The sequence below is a fragment of the Moschus berezovskii genome, chromosome 15 (assembly GCF_049115385.1).
Source record: "Moschus berezovskii isolate FMDL1 chromosome 15, NW_MosBer_1.0, whole genome shotgun sequence".
NCBI lineage: Eukaryota > Metazoa > Chordata > Mammalia > Artiodactyla > Moschidae > Moschus > Moschus berezovskii.
Window position 1 is genome coordinate 56,794,082 of NC_142474.1, and position 27,207 is coordinate 56,821,288.

Here is a 27,207-nt window from a genome sequence, read left to right on the forward strand (position 1 = left end):
AGTCACTACAGACTAGTGCTGTCCCAAAGAAAGATGAGATGAGCCCCCTGTGTCATTTAAATTTTTCTAGTACAGGTAGTTCCATTTAAAAAAAAAAAGAATCGGACTTCCCTGGTGGTCCAGTAGCTAAAACTTCTTGCTCCTAACGCAGGAAGCCTGGGTTCAATCCCTGATTGAGGAATTAGATTCCACATGCCACAACTAAGCCTTCACATTTGTGACGGGAGATCCTGATTGCTAAAGTTAAGGCCCAGCACAGCCATATAAGTAAATAGTTTTTTAAAATATATCAGGTGAATTTAATTCTACTATCGTTTAACTTAAGATATAAAAATGTCATTTTGGTACATAATTAATATAAAACACTGCTAACAAGATGCTAGCTGAGGTTTTTCTCAGGGCAAGTGTTTAAAACTGAGTGTGTGTTTTACACTTGCAGCGCGTGTCACTCTGGAATTGCCGTATCTTACCGTGTGTGGCTGGCAGTTCCCATGTGGACAGCGCTAGACCCTCCTGGGCATGCAGTGGTGTCCTCGTGGAGAGAGGACACGTGGGTGATGGGAGCTTCTTGTCAGCCCCGGGAGTGTGCTCAGGAGTCATGGTTCACACACTCTGATGCTGGATAGAGAGAGAAATTAACAGTTCTACAAGTCAGGAAGATTGAATTCAAGTTTAAGATTCCCATGTTGGGAAATAGTTAAAGCTAACTTTCAGCAACTCTTTGTTTAGTGTCTCTTTCGATAGTCCTATAGTTTCTATGGAAACAACCTTCCCTCTTTTCCAAAGTGAATAGTAATGTATTTGGAATACCCGGTTGTTGGAGTGATCAGTTTCAGGAGAGTCGTGTGAGTTTAATCGTGGTTCTTGCCCTGTTTCCGCTTGCGCGCCGCAGAGTATCATTAGTGGGCCTTTCTGCGCACGTGCACTGAATGAGGTGAACTGCCATGCACTCTCTGATCGCTGGTGGTGAGTGTGCCGTGGCCCCAGACTTGGGAGGCTTGCCATTCGGAAACAGAATCCTCCATCCCCCAGCTGGATCTTCCACCAGGAGTTTCTGCTTTGCCATCTAGTGTGGTAATGAAAAAATCAGCCTGCCATCACAGAGTAATGTTTTACTAAACTTGATTTTATTTCTGTGTTAGTAATAATGGATCAGACCTTGACAGACTGCCCCTGGGACCCAGCCTGTCTGCGGGGGCAATTGTGAAAGCTCACAGGTAGTCCTGTCTGTGGGATTCGGGTGTGATTTATGCTTGTTTCATTTGCGATTCTGGGTGAATCTACCTGCTTCCTTTTGTACTTCCTCCTGATTTGTCCTTTGCCCATTGTGTTGCAAAGTCAAAATGCTTCCTAAGGGCCAGGGGGTGTCCCCTTGAGAGATGTGTTGGGAAAGCACTACATTCAGGCGGGAAGCCAGTCTAAACTTGCAGTGTTTGCATTGCAAGTGATTTTTTTTTTTTTTTTAAAGAAATATGACCTACAGTAACTAGGCTTGACTGTTTCTAAACCAATTTCAGGAAAAGGGAATTATTTCTAAGTAGTCCATCAGTTGTAAGATCCGGTGGGCACCGTGTGCTTGTGTGCATGCTTGACTGGAGTAGATGAACACTTGCTCTAGCTTTGTCCTTTTTCCTTTGTGGGTCATTTTTTTACTAAAATGTAGAATAGCATCTTATATGTGTAAAATAGTTTACAGGTTTTCTGTTGGAAAAACAGAATGATGCCCAAAGATGTACTCTTGGCTAACTATGGAGGAAACAACCCAAGTTCCATCTGTGCTGTTCTCATCTTTACGGAAATTCTCTGTGGTGCCAATCACATGGTAACAGTAAAAGAAAGGAAAATTTCTCTTCAAGGTATCATGAGAGTCTCAAAATTGTACCCTGTTGAAGTTGACTCTTCATGACCAACAAATTGTCTTCTCGTTTGCTATCTTAAGCTGGTTCTGTTTCACATTTATTTCAGTTATACTTCTTGATAGGAAACACATTGCTTCGTTGGCAGTAAGCAGTGTTCCATAAGAGTCTTGTGCAAAACCCCTCCTGTTAGAACACGGAAGGTACAAAGGGACCCCACTCTTCTTGTTGACTTCTGGATGATGGTGACTCCCGTCTTTGTAGGCATCGGGATGGACACCTGCGTCATTCCTCTGAGGCACGGCGGCCTTTCCTTGGTTCAAACCACAGATTACATCTATCCCATCGTCGATGACCCTTACATGATGGTGAGTTTGACCCGACGTAACATCTGGAACTGCTTACTCGCTGGGTTTGGAGTGGTGGCTGGGTTTTGTACGGGCATGTGTGGGTTTTTTGTTTCTGTTCTGTACAAATTGTTGTTATTCTTCCCACTGTGACTCCGCCATTGTGGGTCTGACTTGGTTGCTCCCTTGCTCACTCTTGGTACCGTGTGTGAGGCAGGCAGGGCGGATGTGGGGCTTCCCCTGCTGCTCTCATGCCTGCGCATGTCTCTCTGCCAGAGCACCTGTTCAGTGTGTCTATGGAATGATGTGTTTCTAGTTTTCTCCTTTTGTTTCCTTGTCCATGTTTTTCTTTGACATTTGTAAACTCCACTTTCCTGTGTTTCACTATCCTCTGTAATAGGACAGATCCTGCATGTCTCTGTCCAGAAATAGGTTAGCATCTCATCACAATGAACTTGACCATTGACCCTGATTCTGGTCACTCCTCTCACCGTGTCTTATTCCATAGGGTAGCCCATAGGTCTCCCTGCTGATCACGCTCTGCTCAGATACCCGCACCTGCTTATTGTTGGGTTGCTGCCAGCAGCCCCTCCATCTACCCAGCTGGACCCTTTCTTGCACCCTGGCAGCTGGGAGGAGCCGATGAAGAGATTGGGAACATCCTATCCATAGGAAGTGTCAAAGGCCCCTCTTGGTGCTAAGGGCACTGGGAACGAGGCGAGGAGGGAGTGTTCACCACTCAGGTCCCAGGACAAGCACATGGGCTCCCAGATACCTGTTTCCTGCCCACACACCCAGCTGTCTCTCCTGTAAAGCAGTGAGCTTATTCACACCATGCCCCTGGGGTGTGCATACCTGACTGGGGGCCCAGGTGGTTGGAACCAGAATGCATCCTCTGCCAGCATCTCTCTGAAGGACCTGAGAGCCTAGCACAGAAGGGGCAGCACACCTCTGACCTGTGGTTGGCACCTCCCGGCGTGCTGACCACACTTCCCCTGTTGCCTCGTGAGTCTCAGGAGGTGATCCAGCTCCCTGCCAACCTGCCCAGAAGTTGTAAGACAATGTAGTGATAAATGAGCAATGAAATGGCCACTGGAAGTGATAGTAACTTGCAGTTTGATTACCCTTATGTCAGAAGAAAAGTTTGTCATTTTGTCCTTTCCTGTTTAGAGAAAGGCAACTTTAAAAAATTTTGTCAATCTCTGTCCGCAGTAGAAAATCTTTTATTCAGTTCAGTTCAGTTCAGTCGCTTAGTCGTGTCCGACTCTCTGCGACCCCATGAACCACAGCACGCCAGGCCTCCCTGTCCATCACCAACTCCTGGAGTTCACTCAAACTCATGTCCATCGAGTCGGTGATGCCATCCAGCCATCTCATTCTCTGTCGTCCCCGTCTCCTCCTACCCCCAATCCCCCCTAGCATCAGACTCTTTTCCAGTGAGTCAACTCATCGCATGAGGTAGCCAAAGTATTGGAGTTTCAGCTTTAGCATCAGTCCTTCCAATCAATCACCCAGGATTGATCTCACTTTAGAATGGACTGGTTGGATTTCCTTGCAGTCCAAGGGACTCTCAGGAGTCTTCTCCAGCACCACAGTTCAAAAGCATCAATTCTTCGGCGCTCAGCTTTCTTCACAGTCCAACTCTCACATCCATACATGACCACGGGAAAAACCATAGCCTTGACTAGACAGACCTTGGTTGGCAAAGTAATGTCTCTGCTTTTTAATATGCTATGTAGGTTGGTCATAACTTTCCTTCCAAGGAGTAAGCGTCTTTTAATTTCATGGCTGCAATCATCATCTGCAGTGATTTTGGAGCCCAAAAAAATAAAGTCTGACACTGTTTCCAGTGTTTCCCCATCTATTTCCCATGAAGTGATGGGACCAGATGCCATTATCTTCGTTTTCTGAATGTTTTTATTACCACATTTCTATTGAGTGCCAGTTCAAAGTTTCTCAATAAAACTATATAATTTACTGGGAAATGCCTCCCTTTTTCTTTGGAAAACAATCTGGTTTCAGGGTTAGGTGGTATTCATTTCTTCTTTTTTTTTTAACCAAGGTGATTTTCCCGTTTATCTCATACAACTTTGGAAAGGAGTCCAAAAATTTCTCCAAGTACATAAAACCCATCTTCTCTAACCAATAAAAGTTGGCCCTTTTTAAGAATCTGTTCAGAATAAGTGACTGTTTCCACATTTTCTTTAAGACGGTTGTTTCCCAGCATTTCCACTCTGGCTCCTCTGTAGCCATCTGTACCACGCCCACTTCTCTCCACCATCTCTCTGCTCTGGGGTTCTGCACCTAAATAAATGGCAGGTTTCTCCTGATGTTTTAGAATGGCGAAGAACATGGAAATGCTCTGTGCTGCATGGAGGAGTGGTGGTGGCAGGAACATCTGAGCTTGGTTCTGTGATGGAGGAAAGGCAGCAAGTGTGTGAAGCACAGCCGCTGAGGCCCATGTCCTGGAAAGTCCCCTCCCGGGTGCCTCTGGGCAGCCCAGCTCTCTGTGTCCACCCCGGAAAGTCCCATGGGGTCCCCGCTCACATCTCCTTCTCTTCCAGGGCAGGATAGCCTGTGCCAACGTCCTCAGTGACCTCTACGCCATGGGGGTCACGGAGTGTGACAACATGCTGATGCTCCTTGGAGTCAGTAATAAAATGACCGACAGGGTGAGTAGGAGCCTTCCAGCCCAGGGTGTGGGTCACTGACTGGATGGTGACATGGACAGTGGTGGGGTCGGGGTGTCCCACTGCTCATCTGTGGCCTCACTGCCTGACCTGTTCTTTGACCCAGAGGTGAATTCCTGTTTAGATTATTTTTGACAGGTAATTGGTTTCACCCCCACCCCGTGCCATAGTTCGCCCTGCACATAGAATTGAGCATTCAGTAGACCCTTGTCTGTCCCCATGAGGTGCTCTTGGGCTTTTGCTTGGACACAGCCATCTGGGACAGATGAGGAGGGGGGTGCATGTGAGCTGGTCTTGGGTGGTTGAGGACCGTGTAGAGAGCCCATTCAGATGCAGGCAGCCCTGAACACCCAGCCCATTTCCAGAGTTCACTTCTCTTGTGCAAGCTCCATTCACATGGTAACCTGCAGCCTCTTCCAACTTGTGATAAAAGGGCTACAGAGTGAGCTGTTCCTATCTCTTTCTGTTACTCCCTGCCCCTTCTGGAAACTCTGGTTTTATGATCTTTTCTGGTTTATGATCTTTTCATAGCTGTAAGTGTATAGACTTTCTTTTCCAGGTTTTCAGCTGAATGATGTGACTTTTAATTTTCCTTTTAAACCCTAGGAAAGGGATAAAGTGATGCCCCTAATTATACAGGGTTTTAAAGATGCAGCAGAGGAGGCAGGAACGTCTGTAACGGGCGGCCAAACAGTGCTAAACCCCTGGATTGTTTTAGGAGGTGTGGCTACGACTGTCTGCCAGCCCAACGAGTTTATCATGTAAGTCGTTTTTTGTTTCATGTCACCTGCCCTGGTTCCCTTCCAAAAATTTCACATAATATAAAATTCAGTTTTTTAAAGTATACAATTTATTGGTTTTTAGTATTCACAGACTTATATAACCATCACCACTGTCCAATTCCAGAACATTTTCATCTCCTCAAAAAGAAACCTTGTATTCATAGCAGCCACTCCCAGCTCCCTCCTCCCCCACTCCCTGAAATCCACAAATCTACTCCCTGTCTCAATGGATTTGCCTGTTGTGGACATTTTATATAAATGGAACCATGCAACAAGTGATGTTTTGTCCGACTTCTTTCACTTAGCATGTTTTCAGGGTTCATCATGTTGCACGTGTGTTGGTACTTCATTCCTGTTTATGGCTGAATAACAAACGCTCCATTGTATGGACAGACCACAGTGTGTTCATCCATTCATCGGTCACAGGCCTCTGGGTTATTTCCACCTGTTGTGAGTGATGCTGCTATGAACGTTCATGTGCAAGTTTTCTGTGTGGACATAGGTATCAAAAAGAGAGTAAACAAGTCTTGGTGAGGATGTGGCGACATCACAGACTTTGTCCTTGGCTGTGGGGAATGTAAAATGGTGCAGCTGCTTTTGTCCCTCAGGTTCAGTAGTCAGCACATGCCCCAATAATTCTTAGATATCTGCCCCTGGGAATTGGAATGTATGTCCACACAGAAAACTTGTACTTGAATGTTTATAGCAGCATCACCCACTTGTTTACTATCTTTTTTGATAATAGCTGTCTCAGTGGGTGTGAGATGACACCTCAGTGGGTTTTGATTTGCATCTCCCTGATGGCTAATGCTAAGAGCATCTTTTCATGGGCAGTCTTTCTGTTTTTAGGGGTGCCTTTTTTTTTTTTTTTTGGTATTTGCCTTCTGTCTTTAAGACAGGGCCCAACCAAGGATCCTGTGTACCAAGGAAACTTACTGGTCATAACTCTGAATTTGACACACTGATGCTAAAATTACCAAAGCGTTAGACCCATAATCGAACAGCCTGAGAAATCCCACCTGCATCTCTGCTATATAAGGGATTGTAGAAAAGAAAGAACAGTGTTTGTTTCAGAAGTCTTGTTGCCTCAGAACCCTGGTGGGTCTGTGTTGAAAAGTACAGGGCATGACTGAATCAGGGCCTGATGATGTCTTTGAAGTCTCAGCAGTTTGCGTTTTGGGGAAACTAGTAAGTCATCGTCCTGAGCGTTGAAGTCGTGGCCGCTTCACTTGTCATTTAATGTTCATCAGTCGTCCCAGTAGTAAATGGTAAAGCTCTGCTATCAATACATGGCAGTAGTTGGCTTAAATATGAGTAAGTGACTGCAAGCACACATGTGGTTTTACTAGCCTTTTCTTTCTTCTGTTTAACCGATGATGAACTTATCTCCTTGGTTAATTTGATGAGAAACTGCCAGTGTTCTCTTCTTCAGGCCAGATAATGCAGTGCCGGGTGACGTGCTTGTACTGACAAAACCTTTGGGGACGCAAGTGGCTGTGGCCGTGCACCAGTGGCTGGATATTGTAAGTGACCTTCACCTTCCGGTGTCAGCAGTGTGTCTTCTAAAATGAGCTCTTGGGGACTTCCCTGGTGGTCCCGTGGCTAAGACTCCATGCTCCCAGTGTAGGGGGCCCTGGGTTCGATTCCTGGTCAGGGAACTAGATCCCACATGCCCCAACTAGACATGCTGCATGCTTCAACTAAAGATCTCATGTACTGCAACTAAGAACTGGCCAGGCAAATAAATACATAAATATTTAAAAAAAAATTTTTTTTTTTTAATGCACTCTTCTAGTTGTCGTACCAGAGAGTACAGTGTCAATCTAGACCTTACAGAAATCCTGGGAGTTGTCCCTGTTCTTTTATTAAATCCAAGTTTCATGTATTGAGTGCTTAAAGTAGGTAAACCCCTGCTCAAGGTTCAGAAGTACTCCATGAAGAGAATTTGGGAAACAGTCAAGTTATCTGTTCATTAGTTGCTCAGCTGGCTATATCTTATCACCGAAAATTAATACATAAGAGAGTGTGTGCAAAGTTTGATATTTGAGGTATAAATAAGGCCAGGCTTATTGACAATGTAAATTATTCTAGTCATGAGTTTTTTGGTCATTTCTGGTTGCTTGTTTTATCTTTTTAAGCTAATTAGTAAATCAGAACATTTTGATAAATAATCATCTCATGGAGAAAACATCTAGAATATAAAGGTATTTATCCTGAGACACTTTTCTACTGCACTGTGATCAATCATTCTTCCTTTAAGACTTTCTTCATTGCTGTAGCAACTGAAAAATGAATGATTGTGGTATATTCTCACATATCTCAGTGCTTTCAATTTCTACAATTGACGTCTGAAACCACTAGTCCTGAGAAACAGTTGAAAAAGAGTAATTTTACGTTACTCATCAACCAGATAGATCTTAGCTTGACAAACAGCAGAGAGAATCTCTAAGGATGCCATATGCTTTAGATATTTTTCCCTTCTCATTCAGCAATGATGGGGACAATTCCCATCTAGTATAATCACTTGTGAATCAGACCACAAGACTTTGCTTTTTACCAATTTCTTAAAGATGCTCAGAACTGAAGAACAAGTTTCTAAGACTAAGTAACAGTGTGATACCCTTTCATAAAGGCCAGAAGCACCCAGAGTATTGTTGGGCATCTGTATGTATGAAGATACTGCTTTTCAAAAGGCAGGGAAATAACAAGTATAAAGTTCAGAATCGTCATTGCCTCTCGGGGAGAGCTGAGGGGCAGGGAATAAGGGAGGTGCACAGAGATAGATTTCCGTTGGGTGGTAGATTATTGAGTGTTGCTAAAAATGAGTGAATTCATGAATGCTGGCCATTAATGGACCATGGCTGGATGTCATGAACCCAGCATCGTGATGCTAGGCTCTTTGACTATCAGAGGGAAGACAGTGGCGTTTCAGAGGATGTGCTGTGTGGCACTCTCAACGTCATCAGAGCCAATGCTAAGTTGAAGTTCTTTCCCATTCATTTGTCCCTCAAGAGGACTTGATCCCAGAATTCAGGGAGAGTCAGTAAGAATATTAACACAGTTACACGAAAAACATGAAAATTGTGAGCCATCACCTTACAAGGGGAGATGAAGAGGAGAACCTGAGGACATTCACAACTATGCTGCTGGTTTCACGTCTCCAGTAAACTGCAGTGTTGGACTGCAGAGGTGCAGCTGAGAGCAGAGAAGATGCCATAATGATACGTCTGCTGCTGCAGCTGCTAAGTCACTTCAGTCGTGTCCGACTCTGTGCAACCCCATAGACAGAAGCCCACCAGGCTCCCCCGTCCCTGGGATTCTCCAGATGATACGTCTAGTGGACACCAAAAATAATAATCATGGGGGTTGGGGGAGTGGGGAGTTAGAAAAATTAATTTTGTGTGCAGAATTAGATAAGTAAAACTCCTCAAGATGACTAAGGAAAAAATAGGCTCTTTCAGTGGTTAGAAACAAAGATTGATCACATTTTTTCTTTTCTCCCTCATCTGTGTTCCTGTCATCAGCCTGAGAAGTGGAATAAAATCAAGCTAGTGGTCACCCAGGAGGATGTGGAACTGGCGTACCAGGAGGCGATGATGAACATGGCTAGGCTCAACAGGACAGGTATGGCCGGGCTAGGGTCAGCAAGCTTTCTGAGACGCAGGAAGGGAGCTATTTCAAGCTTTGTGGGCCACAGTCTCAGTTGCACTGATTTTTTTTTTTTTCTCCTCATGACTCTTTTAACATTGTTTTTAAAAAACAATCTTAGCTGGAGGAACTGGCCATCAGCCAGGTTTGGCCAGTGACTGCACAACCCCTTCTGTTGGTGCCTAGAACCCTGGTGGGAATCCAGACATGTTGCGTGTTCTTGACATAAGCACGGGGTAAATGTGATTTGCCTTAGAGGAAAATTAATCATATGCTTATTATAGGAAAGTTTTTAGAAAATATAAAAAGGAAAGGAAAAACATTGTTCATAGTCCCACCACCCCAAAATAACTTCTGTTAATACTTTTATGTATTTTTCTAAGATTTTTATCGATGTTTGGTTGGTTGGTAGTTTACTTTTTATCTTATCGTTGATGTTGTAAACTAATGGTTAGCATACATTTTACTTGTATTTGGAATTTGGCGGTGCAGGTCATGGAGCAGCATGCTAGATCTTAGTTCCCCAACCAGGGAGGGATCAAACCCATGCCCCCTGCAGTGGAATTGCATAGTCTTACCCACTGGACCAGCAGGAAAGTCCCTGGAATTTGCTTTTATTCATTTAATATTACTAAATTTTTTTTCCATTTTATATAATTCTAATACACATGATTTTTGTTGTATCAGAGCAATATGCTGTAACTAATTTTCCTTTTGCCTACTTTTGAACAATTTATTTTGAGATCAAATTTCTCTGTAATTTTTTTCCTGCATTCCAAGAGTATTTCTTTGGCTCTATTCCAAATTAAGTTGAATTGTATGTTCTCTGATATTCTCATCACTTACAACCAAGGTTTTTCTTTCCTACTTCTTTTACTATGCCATGTTTAAGAAGCCTTTTTTTTTTGTCCTTCAAATTAAGTAGTTTAATAGTGATGTGTAGTGGATTTATTTTTACTCATATAGGTTATTAGTTTACTTATAGTTGTGCATTTAAGATTCCTCTGTCCTTAAGTTTTAGATGTTCTTGATAGGGATATAGCAGAACACTTATGGAGGCGTGTTTGGTGTACACGCAAAATTAAGTGTCCATTTATTTTGACCCAGAATTCCCACTTCCGTGAGTCTATCCCAAAGCTATAGTGGCAAAAATATGAAATGACATGTGTACAACACGATTTGTTGAAGCACTATTTATAATTGCAAAAGAAGGGTGCAGTCCAAAGGTCCATCACTAGGTGACTGACTGGGATTATTTAGTCTCCATGCACAGTGGAGTACTATGCCCTATGAAAGGAATGAGAGAGCTTTATTACCAGGAAGCTATCTGTAGGATATGGCCAGTGGAAAAAAAGCAAAGGACAGAGCATATATGTAGTATGCTACGTTTTGTGTGTTCATAAATAAGTATGAAGTAATAATATGTATTTTATACTTTCAAAAACAGTGGAAAAATAAATCATTAACAAAAATTATTACATATACAAGAGAACAGGGAGGAAGCTTTCATAAGTTCAACTTGGAAACAAATGTTTTTGTAGTTTTATATACTTAAAAATTAAATGAAAGGAGCGTATTTTATGAATCCAAACCAGATTTTTTAAGGTTGTCCAACATACGTCTATGCTAGTGGCAAAACCACATGAAGAAGAATTATTTCAAATCTCTTTGAGCCTGGTATTTTCTGGGTACATCCGTAAGACAAAAATCCACAAAAATACTTCATTGTTGTCAGTGGGTTTGTGTTTGTGAGAATGTCGTGTATTGAGATAAATAAGCGGATGTAGTTAGGAACAAAGACTTTAGAGAGAAATAAGATCAGAGATGCTAAATTAATTAAAAACTGTCATCTTTAATTTTGAATTATCAGTGTGAACTCAGGATTATTTTTTTTCTCTGAAAATGTTTATTTCTGAACCTGTCGAAAAGACCTAGAAGCAGTGAAGGGTGAAATCTTATTGCCCCTGGTCGGAAAGTTACTGATTGCCACTAAAAAGTACCAGGACTCCCTGGGGAAATGGCAGGTTCCAGCTCTGGGACAGGAAGTACGGAAGATAAGCTTGATTTCCTGTGCCTGGAAGTGAGGGTGGTGTCACACCCCCTCAGCTTCAAGGGGCTCCCACTTCATGGGGGTGGAGGGTACAGTTTGAATATCAAAGACCAGAGTGACCGTATCAAGTGTTTAAACAAATGATGATTAAAACTTTTTGGTCACCTGGGTCACCAAGTTGTTCTGAAATAAAAGTGGTCATCCTCTTAAAAACTGTCTTGTATGGGGTGAATTTCAGGGAAACCGAATTTTCTAAAAAATGCTTTATCGAAATCGCATCTGATAAATACAGGAAGAATGGTTGATTACAGAGTTTCCATTTTTGCTGTCCCCTTGATTAAATGAACCTCAACACCAAACATCAGTGGCTGCTAAAAGCTTTTGGTGAAAGGTTCGTGTTGATGATATTACCCACCTTCTCCCATGAAGGATTCTTGCCAGAAAAAAATGAACCTGAGTCTCTTCGAGCCTTGGTCCTAAACACCAGTACAGGAAATAGGGAAGATGGTAGAACATGCGCGCATCGGAGAAGATCCCCAAATCCAGAATGGAGGAGATGCTTTAGGAAAAAGTGGTTCAGTTCCCACAAATAAATGACACTGAGAGGGAACTGTTTTGAAGTTTCAGAGAGGGCAATCCAGTGTAGTGTTCATTTTGTTGGTATGATAATGATACTGTGGCTGTATTACGAGTTTTTTATCTTTAGAGGCACACACAGAAATACTGATAGCTGAAGGGATATGACTGGGGTTGGCTTTAAAGTTTCCGTATCACCTCTCACACCCCCCAACAAAGCAGGCAGGAAAAGATGAGACCCCAGCAGATGGGTGGTAACGCTTGAGGCTGAGTACTGTTAGGTACGTGGGAATTCGTTGTGGTGTGCTCTTCTCTCTGCTTTTGTGTTTCACTGAAATGTTTATAATAAAAATTAGCAACAGTCATTCCCATATAAGAGAAGTGGTGACCGATACCTTAGAAGTAGAATCCCTTTTCCCTAGTGGCTCAGGCTGTAAAAAAATCTGCCTGCAATGCAAGAGACCTGGGATCGATCCCTGGGTCAGTAAGATCCCCAGGAGAAGGGAATGGCTACCCACTCCGGCATTCTTGCCTGGAGAATTCCATGGATAGAGGAGCCTGGCGGGCTCCAGTCCATGGGGTCACAAAGAGTCAGACACGACTGAGTGCCTGACACACACTGACTGTAGGATTCAGTGTGCCTCTTGGCTGCTCTGGTCCTCAGAGCTTGTCTTGGACAGCATCGGGAAGAGCTGAAGTGTAGGTCATGGCTTTGTTAAATGTCCTTGGCTGTCCCACTGTGCCAGGTGTAGGTGTGTTAAATGCATGGGCTGTCCTCAGTGTTGCTTAGCTAGCACTGTAAACCAGAATAGGGTCAATTCTGCTTTCAGCATGTGTTGTTGAGTATATACCTAAGTAAAAGATTCTGGTCTAAGGAAAGATAAAAGAGAGGTTTTATGAACTTGTGCTTAGTCACTAAGTTATGTCCGATTCTTTGGGACCCTGTGGACTGCCTCCCACTATGCTCCTCTGTCTGTGGGATTTCCCAGCCAAGAATACTGGAGGGGGTAGCCATTCCCTTCTCCAGGGGATCTTCCTGACCCAGGGATCGAACCCAGGTCTCCTGCATTGCAGGTGGATTCTTTACTTTCTGAGCCACTAGGGAAGACCAAAGACAGAAAATGTATATCAAAAAGCAGATCTTTCCTAGTGGTATAGTGGATAAGAATTCGCCTGCCAATGCAGGGGACACAGGTCCAGTCCCCAGTCCTGGAAGATTCCTCATGCCATGGAGCAACTAAGCCTGCATGCCTACAACTGCTGAAGCCCACACGCCCTAGAGTCTGTGCTCTGCAACAAGAGAAGCCACTGCAGTGAGAAGCCTGAGTGCAGCAACGAAGGCCTAGTGCAGCCAAAAAAAAGAAAGCATTTACCTCAGAGCACTTCTGTAAACATAGAGCATATTTCATTTCATGAGAAAGACATTTAGATTTTAAAAATTAGCAATTCAGTTACTCCCCCCCCAAATTAAATACATAAATGTGACTCTAAAAACATGTCCAAGTTCTGTAAGAGGAAAACTATAAAACTGATGAAACAAATTAAAGATGTAAATAAATGGAGGTATTCCATGCACATGGATAGAACTCAGTATTGTCAAGATGTCAGTTCTTCCCAACTATAGGTATAATGCAATCCCAATTGCCGTTCTAGCAAGTTATTTTGTGAGTATCAGCAAACTGATTCTGAAGTTTATATGGAAAAGCAATGGACCCAGAACAGCCAAAATAGTGTTAAGGTTGGAGGACTGACAGACAGCTCCTGACTTCAATACTTCATATAAAACTGCAGACATCAAGATAGTGTGTTGTTGGTTGAAAAAGAGAGATCAATGGAATAGAATTAGAAAGCTGAGAAATGGGCTCACATAAGTATAGTTGAACTGATTTTTGACAAATGAGCAAAGGATAAACCTATTAAACAAATGGTTCTTGAAAAATTAGACAAATGGTTCTTGAAAAAAAACGAATCTGGACACAGGTCTTAAACCCATCATAAAAATAAACTCAAAATGGATTGTAGACCTAAATGTAAAATGCAAGCCTGCTAAACTCCTAGAAGATGACATAGGAGAAAACTTGGGTGATCGTGGGTTTGGTAATCGCTACTGAGATAACACCAGAAGCACAAATCCATAAAAGGAAAAATGGACAAGTTGGACTTAATATAAAAAAACTTCTCTATAGAAGAGACTGAGGATGAAAAGACAAGCCACAGACTGGAAGAAAATCTTTACAAAGCACGTGACAGAAGACTGGCATCCAGAACTTGCAAAGAACTCCTGAGACCCAACAATAAGAAAATCCAATTAAAAAACGGGGGTTGGGGGGAAGAGCTGAACAGACACCTCACCAAAGACGATATACTGATGGCAAATAATTATATGAAAAGATGCTCCAATCATATGTCATTAGGGAATTACACATCTACTAGAATAGCTAAAGTCAATACCAAATGCTGGTGAGTTTGTGGAGCAACCCATTGCTGATGGGAATGCAAAATGGTACAGCTGCTTTGGAAGATAGTTTGGCAGTTTCATACAAAACTAAATCTACTAATATGATCTAGCAGTTGTGTGCCTTGGTATTTGCCCAAATGAATTGAAAGCTGCTATCCACCCAAAAACCTGCACATGGATGTTTGTCGTAGGTTTATTCAAAATTGCCAAAACTTGGAAGTAGTTGGTAAATATATAAATTTATATTTATATAAATTAAGAGAAGTGAGCTATCACAGCATGGAGAAGCCTTAAGGACACATAACTGAGTGAAAGATATCAATTCAAAAAAATCAAATACTGTATAATTCCAACTCTGACCTTATGGAAAAGGCAAAGTGATGGAGAAAGTTGAAAGATCAGGGTTTGGAGGAATGGGGGAAAAGGTGGAACTTGGGATTTCCAGGGAAGTGAAAATACTCTGTATGATACTCTAATGACTGGATACATGAGCTCATACATCTGCCGCACGCATAGACATCAAGAGTGAACCCCAGTGTAAACTGTGAACGGGAGTTAAGAGTACCACGTGAGTACTGACCTGTCAAGGCTGCACACTGATGTTGGCTGTTACTGTAGGAGAGACAGCTTGGGGCAGGAACAGTATGGCAGCTTTCTGCTAAATTTTCTGTAAACCTAAGACTATTCTAAAAAATAAAATGTATTAATTTTTTTAATTAAAAAATGAAAGATTAACCTTTCAGATATCAGGACTGTACCTTGAATTTAGATCAGACAGTCTTAAAAGGTCTTGTTCTTTGATTTTAGGAGAGTATGACAGGTTTATCATTTGTTGAGGTAGCAGTTCCTCTACAGATATTTCAGTTTACTAGGGCTTTACTGTCGGTTGAAGCTGCTGTTGTGAGTGATTCAAAATGAACTACAAAACCAACTTTCAGAATTTCACTCCAGGTTTTACTCATCTTTAAAATCCAGCTTTCATCATTCCTGTATGCTGTCTTCCTGATGAATTAGCAGTTTTGAGACCAAAGCATCTGTAAGATTTTGAGTGGAGGAGGGGTGTTTTCTAGGAGTCTTTGTTCACGACACCAGATGACAAAGGCTTCTCTTTCCTCTGGCAGCGGCAGGACTCATGCACACGTTCAACGCCCATGCGGCTACTGACATCACGGGCTTCGGGATTCTGGGCCACGCACAGAACCTGGCCAAACAGCAGCGGAACGAGGTATCCTTTGTGATTCACAACCTTCCTGTCCTGGCCAAGATGGCAGCTGTGAGCAAGGCCTGCGGAAACATGTTTGGGCTCATGCACGGGACCTGCCCAGAGACGTCAGGTACCAGGGCCCTGGCCCGGGTCAGGGTTTAACGCTAGTGAGGCCAGTGGGACCTCCCCGAGGAGGAGGAAGCCAGGTCCAGGAGCAGGGCCCCAAGGTGTGAGGTCTTGGCTGGGAGCATCTTCAGCCTGCTGCCATCTGCCACGGTGTCTCATGCCATTCTTCCTGTGATGAGCCGCGTAGCTTTCAGTCCAGTGTTTGTTTGGTGATGGGATGGAAAGAAGGGAGGATATGGGGAAAATAGGTCATCACTCAGTTTCCATTGGAAACTCAAGAAATAGCCAATGTATCCATAAGATACATTGAGAGACTATATTTTTTCCTTGCAAAAGTCTAAAGTTAGTGTTTTAAGAATGAAATAGTATATGATATCTCCAAATTACCATTTTTCTTTTTGTTCCCTTTTTTTTTCTTTACGTGGACTCTGTTTCATCCTTTCAGTTCCATCCCCCGCCCTCCTTTCCTCCCCTAGTTTCTCTTACTTCTGTTATACTTCCTCTATAACTCAAGAACTGTTTCCCTGTCCTGGTAAAAGAGTTGACACATCTGGGAATTAAGTAAAGTACCCATGCCTAGACTGAACCCCTAGGTAGACAATCTGAGGTGGGCCTGGTCATAAGAAATTCTGACCCCTAGAGGCTAAGACCACGAAGCCCCACCTATGCACCAGCCCTGGGGGCAGGGATGGGGGGTCGTCTCAGGTGGGCCTCTCAGCCATAGAGAGGACCCTGCCACTTATTGACCTCAGAATTAGGAAATCCACTTCCTTGAAGTATGCTCCAAGAGGGTAGCTGAACTATTGGTAGAACAGCACCTGCTGCCTGGTAGGTGTGGAATCAGTGTGAATAAACTAATGAATATTCCCAACTAATGCAGTCTGTCTCTATTAAAAAATGAGAAGTTTCTCATTTTTTGTAAAAGGTCATATATATTTTTTTCCCAATTGTGTTTCTTCTACTTACAAATACATGAAATTATTCTGGCCTAGCTACTCGGGTACCAGTGAAGATTTATTTTCATATATTTTGTATTTTTCTGTTTTGAAGTTAATGACAGAACCAGTGACAACCTAAATACGTTGAGGCACACACACTTTTATGGCCTTAGTTTTTAAATTTAAAAAAAAGACATGAAAAACCTTTTTTGGTAAACTGAGGACTCCATGTAGAGAATCAGATTGAAAATGAAAAGCTCTCTTTTGTTAATCCTTCAGTGTTGCCTGGGAAAGATTGGCACCACATACATTACTGCGCCTCAGACACTTCACTCCTACACAGCATCAGATGATTCACACGGAGGGTGTTTTCATGACTTAAAAGTTTGTTGTTGTATGTGTTTTGAAATATAGTCGGAGTTAAGCAGGGAATCACTTAGCGACTCCACAGCTCAGTCTGGAATAGACGTAGGCAGTGCAGACCTCTTCTGGGAAGACAGCAGCATCACTGCTAACGGCGCTCCTTTTTTCTCCTTTTCCCTTTTGCCAGGCGGCCTCCTGATCTGTCTACCGCGTGAGCAAGCAGCTCGATTCTGCGCAGAGATCAAGTCCCCCAAGTATGGTGAAGGCCACCAAGCATGGATTATTGGGATCGTGGAGAAGGGTAACCGCACAGCCAGGATCATAGACAAGCCCCGGATCATTGAGGTTGCACCGCAGGTGGCCACCCAGAATGTGAACCCCACACCCGGTGCCACCTCGTAATCTAGGCCAAGGCAGCTGTGTGGTTTTGTTTTTAAATAGCTCTATTTCCTTTATCATCATTTCAATTAAAGACTATAAACAACAACGAAAAATCTCATTGTGTCTACACATCTGGTGACCTTAGGTCGGTTTGAGTGGATGCAATTAATCAAATAAAATCCATTGCCTTTTTTTCCCGTTACATTAACTGAAGATGCACCTAATCTTGAGGCAGCTTCTGAGTTGAGAATTATATTGTTATCCAATACTGTTGATTCATTTTGAATCTTTAGACACTTATCTCTCGCCGAGTAGGCTCTTTTTAAAGGTGCTTTCACGTAGCACAGACATTACCTGTTGTAGTGTCATAGCAGTTTGTGTCTTTTCATTTTATGTATATTTATCATTATCAGCCTGATCCTTTTTGAAGTGTCTGGAATGGTTTCTGGTGGTGTTCTGGAAAGACAGGCTTGGTGAGGGAGTGACACAGTTGTGTCCCAGTAGCAAGAGGGTTGCATGAATCCTTCTAGTCTTCTAATTCAAGAGCATCTCTTTGACCCAGGGGTGCATTCAGCTAAACCAGGCAAGTGCTTAACTGCATGGAAAGCACTTTGAAGACAAAAAAGAAATGTTCTTTCTTTTTTTTGTAGCCTTCCTAATACTTGCAGTAGTATCATTAACTGTTTTCTTTATTGATAGCAAAAAAGGACACTTTTTGCAATGTAATTAGATGTTCAATAGCACAGCAAGGAATTGCCTCTGAAAAGGGGTTCATGTATAATACTCATTTACAAGTCAGCATATAATTAACTACACAAATAATTTTTAAATATAATCAATAATAAAGACTGTTCTGTGGATAGTCGTGTTTAATACATTTTATATTTTGTATAGTGATTTCAGACCTTTTGTTTCCTTAAAATCCAGCTGTTTAGCCTGATTCTTAGCATTATTTTGTCCTTTGCGCCAGTACTTTCCCGTGCACGCTTCCTGTGATCTGTGTGAAAACCTGCATTGGCCAACCATGCAGCTCGAACTTCAACTTGTTATTCAAATAAATATTTAATTTTTTTTATTGCTCTTGTATAATCAGATGCCCCGTTTAGTATTATTTTAGAAGCATCAAGAGGGTTTTGGCTAAAATACAATTTATTGGGGGAAAACTAGATTTTAGTTTTATAAAACTTTTAAGTCTTTCACGGGACCTATATTTTCTTGAATTAAATTTTGTAGTTCTAGAACAAATAGGTGATCTAAAAAGGTGTTTATCCGTGTTCCTTAAAAACAGAGGCTTCCTTTTATTTTCACCTACTGAACCTGTAGGAGAGGCTCCTCTCCTCACGTGTCACACTGTCCCTGCATGTCCCACCGCCCGCTTCTGAGCGCTTCCTGCCTACAGGCACCAAAGTCGAGAATGGCTCAACTTCTTGCCAAAGGAAACCACCACGTGGGAGCAAAGTCCTGGAAGAGGCTCTACCTTGGACACGTCCTTCAGGAGCCAAAGCGCAGCCTCTTCGCATATGTTACTGGAACTCAAGCCATTAACTTCAGTGTGTAGGACCAAGGGGCTGCAGCAGAACTGAATTAACTGGACGTTGGTTAGGGACTGATAACCGTGTCGGTCCTCAGAAGCTGCAAACTGGTGGTCTGCAAAATAAAATGTGTTGGAATCCTCTGAGTGAGATGAACATACTGTTGAGCCTTTTTTTTTTTTCCCCTTTAAGGTTCGGTATGATGGCTAAATCTGAACTACTTTCAGAGTTGATTGTGTCTTGAATGCTGATGATTTCCTTGGTGGCAGGTCTGCCGAGAAAGTGAGCTAATCGAATGATGCTCTGAGGAAATGATTGGGAAGATTGATGTTTTATGAAGAGGAAATGCTGGGTATTTAGAGGCCTGTGTAACTGAGGAGGAATAACTGGGCTTTATAGGAGTGTTTCTTAGAGAGTGGGTCCAGATCACACCTGCATTAGAAATCACCTGGGGATGCTTGTCAGAGTCAAATTACTGGGCTCCAACGCAGGCTGACAAAAACAGAATTTTTGGGGTGTGAGACTAAGGGAATCCTTAAATAAGCCCCTGTTTGGCCGGGCCACACATGCCAGGGTCCACCAGTAAAACCCACAAAGCCCTGGTCTTAAAGGTGGAACATAGAAATACCATTTTGCCTCTGGTTAAGTCTGTGTGGAAAGAATGGGAGTGGGTGGATTTACAGGCCTTCAATGAAATAATTGGTAAGATGGGGAGTTGACAAGTTTCCAGACACATTCAAGAATTGATTGAATCCAATTCTGCCACCTGCTGTGGGTTAGCCACATTAGGTGAGTCGAGTTCTGTGTTTCATGGTCCTTAAATATTTGATGTCCAATTCTGAATATGCAGTTGATGTTTTCAGTGGGTTCTGATGGTCTTTCTAGTCCTGTTGCCTTTAGAGGGAGTCTGTGTTTGGGAGGACTGCATATAATAAGCCCATTAAATCTTCGTGGGAAGAAATGAAAAAGAACTTCCAGAGTATGAAATAATGGAGATAAATCTAAGAGAAGTACCAAACGGGTAATGGAGCTTTTTAAAATTTGACATATATTAGATATATTGTGCAGCTGGTTTCGTTTCACTTTATGTACCCTGGACCTAATTTCCTGTCATATTTAGTGATAGAAATATCCCCATTCACGTTAACCCTGATGTTATATCCCATTGTATGACTACAGGATACTCGGACCTTGAAATAGAAATATTGAAGTTATTTCTAATTGTCCAGTTCACTCACTTCAGTTCTGTGGAACACTAATCCTTAAAATGTTGAAAAACCTCTGTTCTTCCATGCCCAAGCTAATCAGATTTGGGGATTTTTCAAATATTGTAGCTATTTACATAACCCTCCAGGGCAGTCTGCTAGAGCTCACTCCTGTCCCAGGCAAGTGTTAGCTCAAACACAGTACTTTTCAAATAAATTAACAAGAAATTGCTTATGTGGCCCTGCCAAATGGGGCAGCCAGTAGGATGATTCCTCTACCAGCTGCTGCTGAGCTCTGGGCACCCAGTGAGTCTGGGCCTCTAAGTGCACTGTGGCATTATCTGCCTTTCTGCAGTGCAAGGATAAGCCAGCAGATTGTGAGCAGTATTCTTGCAAACAAATATTTTGGAAATATCCAACCCCTAAGTGGCTTCTCAGGTGGCTCACTGGTGAAGAATCTGCCTGCCAATCCAGGAGATGCAGGTTTGATCCCTGGGTTGGGGAGACCCTCTGGAGTAGGAGTTGACAACCCACTCCAGGATTCTTGCCTGGAGAATCCCATAAACAGAGAGTTGGACATGACTGAGCACGCATGCACGCCAATACCCAAGTCCTTGAATCGTAAAACAGAAAAAATCTGGATTTGCTGTATCTTCTAAGGATCTTGCCCTCCTCTGGTTTATAGTGTTTCCTTCTGACCAACCAGCTTCTCTCCCCATCCCCCGTCCCCTCTGCCTGCACATACTTCTCACGGAGAAATGCCTCATGCAGATCCTTAAGCCCCTGACACGTACTCACTATCCTCTTTAACTAGACTTTGAACCCTCTGCTAATATGAATGGTTGCCTGCATCCCTCTCTATTTTTCCCTATAGATGGAGACAGACCTGGGCAAATTCGGTACCCAAGAGGTGTGTGAAGTTACGTTGTTTGATTTATCTTCATTTCATGGCTGATAATTTACCCTAGTCCTCTTTACATTTTTCAATCCAAACAATTCCATAAGTGATAATTTTATCCATCCATCTCCTGCTGGGTTTGTACATACATACATATATATATAAAATATATCTTTTAGTTTCTCAATTCAGTTCAGTCGCTCAGTTGTGTCCGACTCTTTGCGACCCCATGAATCACAGCACGCCAGGCCTCCCTGTCCATCACCAACTCCCGGAGTTCACTCAAACTCATGTCCACCAAGTTGGTGATGCCTTCCAACCATCTCATTCTCTGTCGTCCCCTTCTCCTCCCGCCCCCAATCCCTCCCAGCATCAGAGTCTTTTCCAGTGAGTCAACTCTTCGCATGAGATGGCAAAAGTATTGGAGTTTCAGCTTTAGCATTAGTCCTTCCAATGAACACCCAGGACTGATCTTTAGAATGGAGTGGTTGGATCTCCTTGCAGTCCAAGGGACTCTCAAGAGTCTTCTCCAACACCACAGTTCAAAAGCATCAATTCTTCAGCGCTCAGCTTTCTTCACAGTCCAACTCACATCCATACGTGACCACTGGAAAAACCATAGCCTTGACTAGACGGACCTTGGTTGGCAAAGTAATGTCTCTGCTTTTTAATATGCTATCTAGGTTGGTCATAACTTTCCTTCCAAGGAGTAAGCGTCTTAATTTCATGGCTGCAATCAGCATCCGCAGTGATTTTGGAGCCCAAAAAAATAGTCTGACACTGTTTCCCCATCTATTTCCCATGAAGTGATGGGACCAGATGCCATGATCTTAGTTTTCTGAATGTTGAGCTTCAAGCCAACTTTTTCACTCTCCACGTTCATCAGGAGGCTTTTTAGTTCCTCTTCACTTTCTGCCATAAGGGTGGTGTCATTTGATTATCTGAGGTTACTGATATTTCTCCCAGCAATCTTGATTTCAGCTTGTGCTTCCAGCCCAGCGTTCCTCATGGTGTACTCTGCATATAAGTTAAATAAGCAGGGTGATAATATACAGCCTTGACGTACTCCTTTTTCTATTTGGAACCAGTCTGTTCCATGTCCAGTTGTAACTGTTGCTTCCTGACCAGCATCTAGGTTTCTCAAGAGGCAAGTCAGGTGGTCTGGTATTCCCTTCTCTTTCAGGATTTTCCACAGTTTATTGTGATCCACACAATCAAAGGCTTTGGCATAGTCAATAAAGCAGAAATAGATGCTTTTTCCATGATCCAGCGAATGTTGGCAATTTGATCTCTGGTTTCTCTGCCTTTTCTAAAACCAGCTTGAACATTTGGAAATTCACAGTTCAATATTCCTAAAGCCTGGCTTGGAGAATTTTGAGCATTACTTTACTAGCGTGTAGATGAGTGCAATTGTGTGGTAGTTAGAGCATTCTTTGGCATTGCCTTTCTTCGGGATTGGAATGAAAACTGACCTTTTTCAGTCCTGTGGCCACTGCTGAGCTTTCCAAATTTGCTGACATAATGAGTGCAGCACTTTCACAGCATCATCTTTTAGGATTTGAAATAGCTCAACTGGGATTTCATCACCTCCACTAGCTTTGTTCCTTGTGATGTTTCCTAAAACCCGCTTGACTTTGCATTCCAGGATGTCTGGCTCTAGGTGAGTGATCACACCATTGTGATTAACTGGGTCATGAAGATCTTTTTTGTACAGTTCCTCTGTATATTCTTGCCACCTCTTCTTAATATCTTCTGCTTCTATTAGGTCCATACCATTTCTTTTAACAACCCCATCTCTGCATGAAATGTTCCCTTGATATCTCTAATTTTCTTGAAGAGATCTCTAGTCTTTCCCCATTCTATTGTTTTCCTCTATTTCTTTGAATTGATCACTGAGGAAGGCACTCTCCCTCCTTCCTATTCTTTGGAACTCTGCATTCAAATGTATATATCTTTCCTTTTCTCCTTTGTTTTTCGCTTCTCTTCTTGTCACAGCTATTTGTAAGGCCTCCTCAGACAGCCATTTTGCTTTTATGCATTACTTTTTCTTGGGGATGGTCTTGATCCCTGTCTCCTATACATTGTCATGAACCTCTGTGCATAGTTCATCAGGCACTCTATCAGATCTAGTCCCTTAAATCCATTTCTCATTTCGACTGTATAGTCATAAGGGATTTGATTTAGGTCATACCTGAATGTTTTAGTGGTTTTCCCCACTTTCTTCAATTTAAGTCTGAATTTGGCAATAAGGAGTTCATGATCTGAGCCACAGTTCACTCCCGGTCTTGTTTTTGCTGATTGTCTAGAGCTTCTCCATCTTTGGCTGCAAAGAATATAATTAATCTGATTTCAGTGTTGGCCATCTGGTGATCTCCACATGTAGAGTCTTCTCTTGTGTTGTTGGAAGAGGGTGTTTTCTATGACCAGTGCGTTCTCTTGGCAGAACTCTATTAGCCTTTGCCCTGCTTCATTCTGTACTCCAAGACCAAATTTGCCTGTTACTCCAGGTGTTTCTTGACTTCCTACTTTTGCATTCCAGTCCCCTATAATGAAAAGGACATCTTTTTTGGATGTTAATTCTAAAAGGTCTAACATCCTTTAGATGGTTCTATGAAAAACCGTTCAACTTCAGCTTCTTCAGCATTACTGGTTGGGGCATAGACTTGGATTCCATGCCTTGGAAACAAAGAGAGATCATTCTGTCCTTTTTGAGATGGCATCCAACTACTGAAATTAGAACTCTTTTGTTGACTATGATGGCTACTCCATTTCTTCTAGGGGATTCCTGCCCACAGTAGTAGATATAATGGTCATCGGAGTTAAACTCACCCATTCCAGTCCATTTTAGTTCGCTGATTCCTAGAATGTCGACATTCACTCTTGCCATCTCCTATTTGACCACCTCCAGTTTGCCTTGATTCATGGACCTAACATTCCAGGTTCCTATGCTCTTTACAGCATCAGACCTTGCTTCTATCACCAGTCACATCCACAACTGGGTATTGTTTTTGCTTTGGCTCCATCCCTTCATTGTTTCTGGAGTTATTTCTCCACTGATCGCCAGTAGCATATTGGGCACCTACCGACCTGGGGAGTTCATCTTTCAGTGTCCTATCTTTTTGCCTTTTCATACTGTTCATGAAGGGCATAGTTGTGACCTTAGAAATATCTTTATGCTATTTTCCTTAAATTATTTCCATAAGAGATGACCAATCTCTTCATGGGATAGAGGTAGAAAATGTAATCCAGAGCTAAAGAAATGGAAATAAGTAGTGTGTGATTATTTTTTCTTGTTTCCTTCCTCCCTACACTACTGCCTTTACCGTAAAATGCCAGAGATCAGTGGTTTTCAACAGGATGAGAGTGGGGGTGGTGATATCTCAAAGTTACCTGGAAAGGTTTTTCCTTGGGTTTATGGCTCATCCAGGATGAGCTCATCTCTAGATCCTTAACATGATCACATCTGTGTGGACAAAGAATGTCACCTGCCATAGCAGTAACCAAAGGGTGTTGCAGCCACCTAGTCAGCAGCCGCCCCAGACCATGCAGGCTGAGGGGATTCAGGGTTGAGTAGAAAACAAGATACTGGCCATAGATAGTTAAGGTGCATATCGGGAATGATTTCAGTGAGCCCAGACTCTTGCATCTTCCTAAACAAAAGAAAAGTGCTAAATTCAGTAACTTGAGATGTCTCATTTTCCTTAAAAAATGGTAATCTTTTGATATAAATACACACTACTATATATAAAATAGGCAGAAACAAGTACTGTGTAGCACAGAGAATTATTGAAATACTCAGTATCTTGTAATTACCTATAAGGAAAAGACTCTGGAAAACACTATATACACATAAATATTCATGTATAACTGAATCACTTTATGTACACCTGAAACTAACACAATAAAACTATACTTCAATAAAAAACAAAAAAATGAAAAACGTTAGGTAGATACAAACCAAATTGACCTCTTTATTTTTCCCTCCTCCCCGCAGTCCCCACATTTCACCTGGTGAGGGACGTATGAGACACCCATTTGACCATTCCCATTCCCACAGGGAAGATCCCCTGGAGGTGGGCATAGCAACCCACTCCAGCGTTTCTGCCTGGAGAATGCCCCCATGGACAGAGGAGCCTGGTGGACTACAGTCCAGGGGTCTCAAAGAGTCGGACACGACTGAGCAGCTAAGCACACATGCACAATCCAGCAGGGATTTTTCTCAGAAAGTTTCAGAGATGCAGATTCTCTTTTCTGTACCTATGAAAAAGCTAGACACTTCATTTCAAACTATGATAAACATAAGTGCACCTCTTGAAAACACTTGATGATCCAGTTGACAAATACAGCTCCAGCTGTGTGATAAGTTTGAGGAGAATCAGATTAAGAGCTGATAAGGATAGGCTCATGATCCTTCTGTTAAGTAAAAGAATCTAAGAGTCTTGGTAAGGAGGAATCATGGAAAAAGGATAAAGAACTCAGGTGGAAGCCCAAGGGCAGCCATTTCGTCTTTCTGCAGCAGCTTGTAACTGAGTCCTGCTTCTCTCCTTGACTATGGCAATTTCACCACATTATATAAAGGCATCATTCAAAAATGAAAACAGGTTTATGGTGTGAGACATTCTGATACTAACTCTTTAAGATAAAGAAACAAAAACTGAGAGGGAAAAAAACCCAATGAAATGGTAAGTCAGCTGTCTGTAGATATGGGATGGGAAAGAGATCTTATGGAAAGAATTTCTAGTTCTTACAGCCACTATGGTAACCACCATATAACGGTACCTCAAAAAATTAAAATAGAACTACCATATGATTCAGCAATCCCAGTTCTAGGTATTTATCTAAATGACTTGAAATCCAGGATCTTGAAGAAATACCTACACCCCCCTGTTCACTGCAGCAGTATTACAATAGCCAAGATACAGAAACAACATAAGTGTCCATCAGTGGATGAGTGGGTAGAGAAGATGGAGTATGTATATACATGAAAGTTATTCAGCCTTAGTAAAGAAGTAACTCTGGCATATGGAACAACATGGAATAAATCTTGAGAGCATTATGCTAAGTAAAATAAGCTAGTCACAGAAGGACATATGCTACTTGATACTACTTGTATGTAGAAATTAAAGGGTCAACACCATCACCCATACTCTTACCCAAACTCACTGAATTGAAAAAAACAGAATCTGGTTTTTCAGCAAATTTAAAATTACATCTTATACCATGCCTTAGACATTTCATAGAATCACATTTCCTAAACAATGTTAAACAAAAATAAACGAACTGTTTCTAATATATCAGGCTGGATTCCTGTTAAATTAAAGGGTACTTTTGGAAAGCATGTTACTTTCAATGCTGAACATGTGAATTTTCATTCCTTCAGCAGATGAGGGAAAGGATCAGTTCAGTTCAGTTTAGTCGCTAAGTCATGTCCGACATTTTGCGACCCCAAGGACGGCAGCACGCCAGGCTTCCCCGTCCATCACCAATTCCCAGAGCTCACTCAAACTCATGTCCATCGAGTCAGTGATGCCATCCAACCAGCTCATCCTCTGTCATCCCCTTCTCCTCCTGCTTTCAATCTTGCCCAGCATCAGGGTCTTTTCCAATGAGTCAGCTCTTCCCATCAGGTGGCCAAAGTATTGCAGTTTCAGCTTCAGCATCAGTCCTTCCAATGAATATTCAGGGTTGATTTCCTTTAGGATTGACAGGTTTATCTCCTTGCAGTCCAAGGGACTCTCAAGAGTCTTCTACACCACAGTTCAAAAGCATCAATTCCCTGGGGCTCAGGTTTCTTCATGGTCCAACTCTCACATTCATGCATGACTACTGGAAAATCCATAGCTTTGACTAGATGGACCTTTGTCAGCAAAGTAATGTCCCTGCGTTTTAATATGCTGTCTTGGTTGGTCATTGTTTTTCTTCCAAGGAGCAAGAGTCTTTTAATTTCATGGCTGCAGTCACCATCTGCTGGAGCCTCTCAAAATAAAGTCTCTCGCTGTTTCCATTGTTTCTCCATCTATTTGCCATGAAGTGATGGGACCAGATGCCATGATCTTAATTTTCTAAATATTGAGTTTTAAGCCCACTTTTTCACTTTCTTCTTTCATTTTCATCAAGAGCCTCTTTAGTTCTTCTTCACTTTCTGCCATAAGG

At 42.3% G+C, this 27,207-nt stretch overlaps 1 protein-coding gene across 3 annotated transcripts in view; it reads left to right on the top strand.

Annotated features, from left to right (window-relative positions):
* The window catches only part of SEPHS1 (selenophosphate synthetase 1), a 24,952-nt gene extending 5,845 nt beyond the window's left edge, over nt 1-19,107 (top strand). For all 3 annotated transcript variants that reach the window (XM_055428649.2, XM_055428659.2, XM_088844119.1), the window contains exons 3-9: nt 2,121-2,224; nt 4,768-4,875; nt 5,500-5,654; nt 7,108-7,198; nt 9,200-9,299; nt 15,529-15,741; nt 17,226-19,107. In XM_055428649.2, the coding sequence (XP_055284624.1) occupies nt 2,121-2,224; nt 4,768-4,875; nt 5,500-5,654; nt 7,108-7,198; nt 9,200-9,299; nt 15,529-15,741; nt 17,226-17,440 (986 nt within the window). In that variant the 3' untranslated portion in view covers nt 17,441-19,107. The remainder of the gene's footprint in view (nt 1-2,120; nt 2,225-4,767; nt 4,876-5,499; nt 5,655-7,107; nt 7,199-9,199; nt 9,300-15,528; nt 15,742-17,225) is intronic.
* The last annotated feature ends 8,100 nt before the right edge of the window (nt 19,108-27,207 follow it).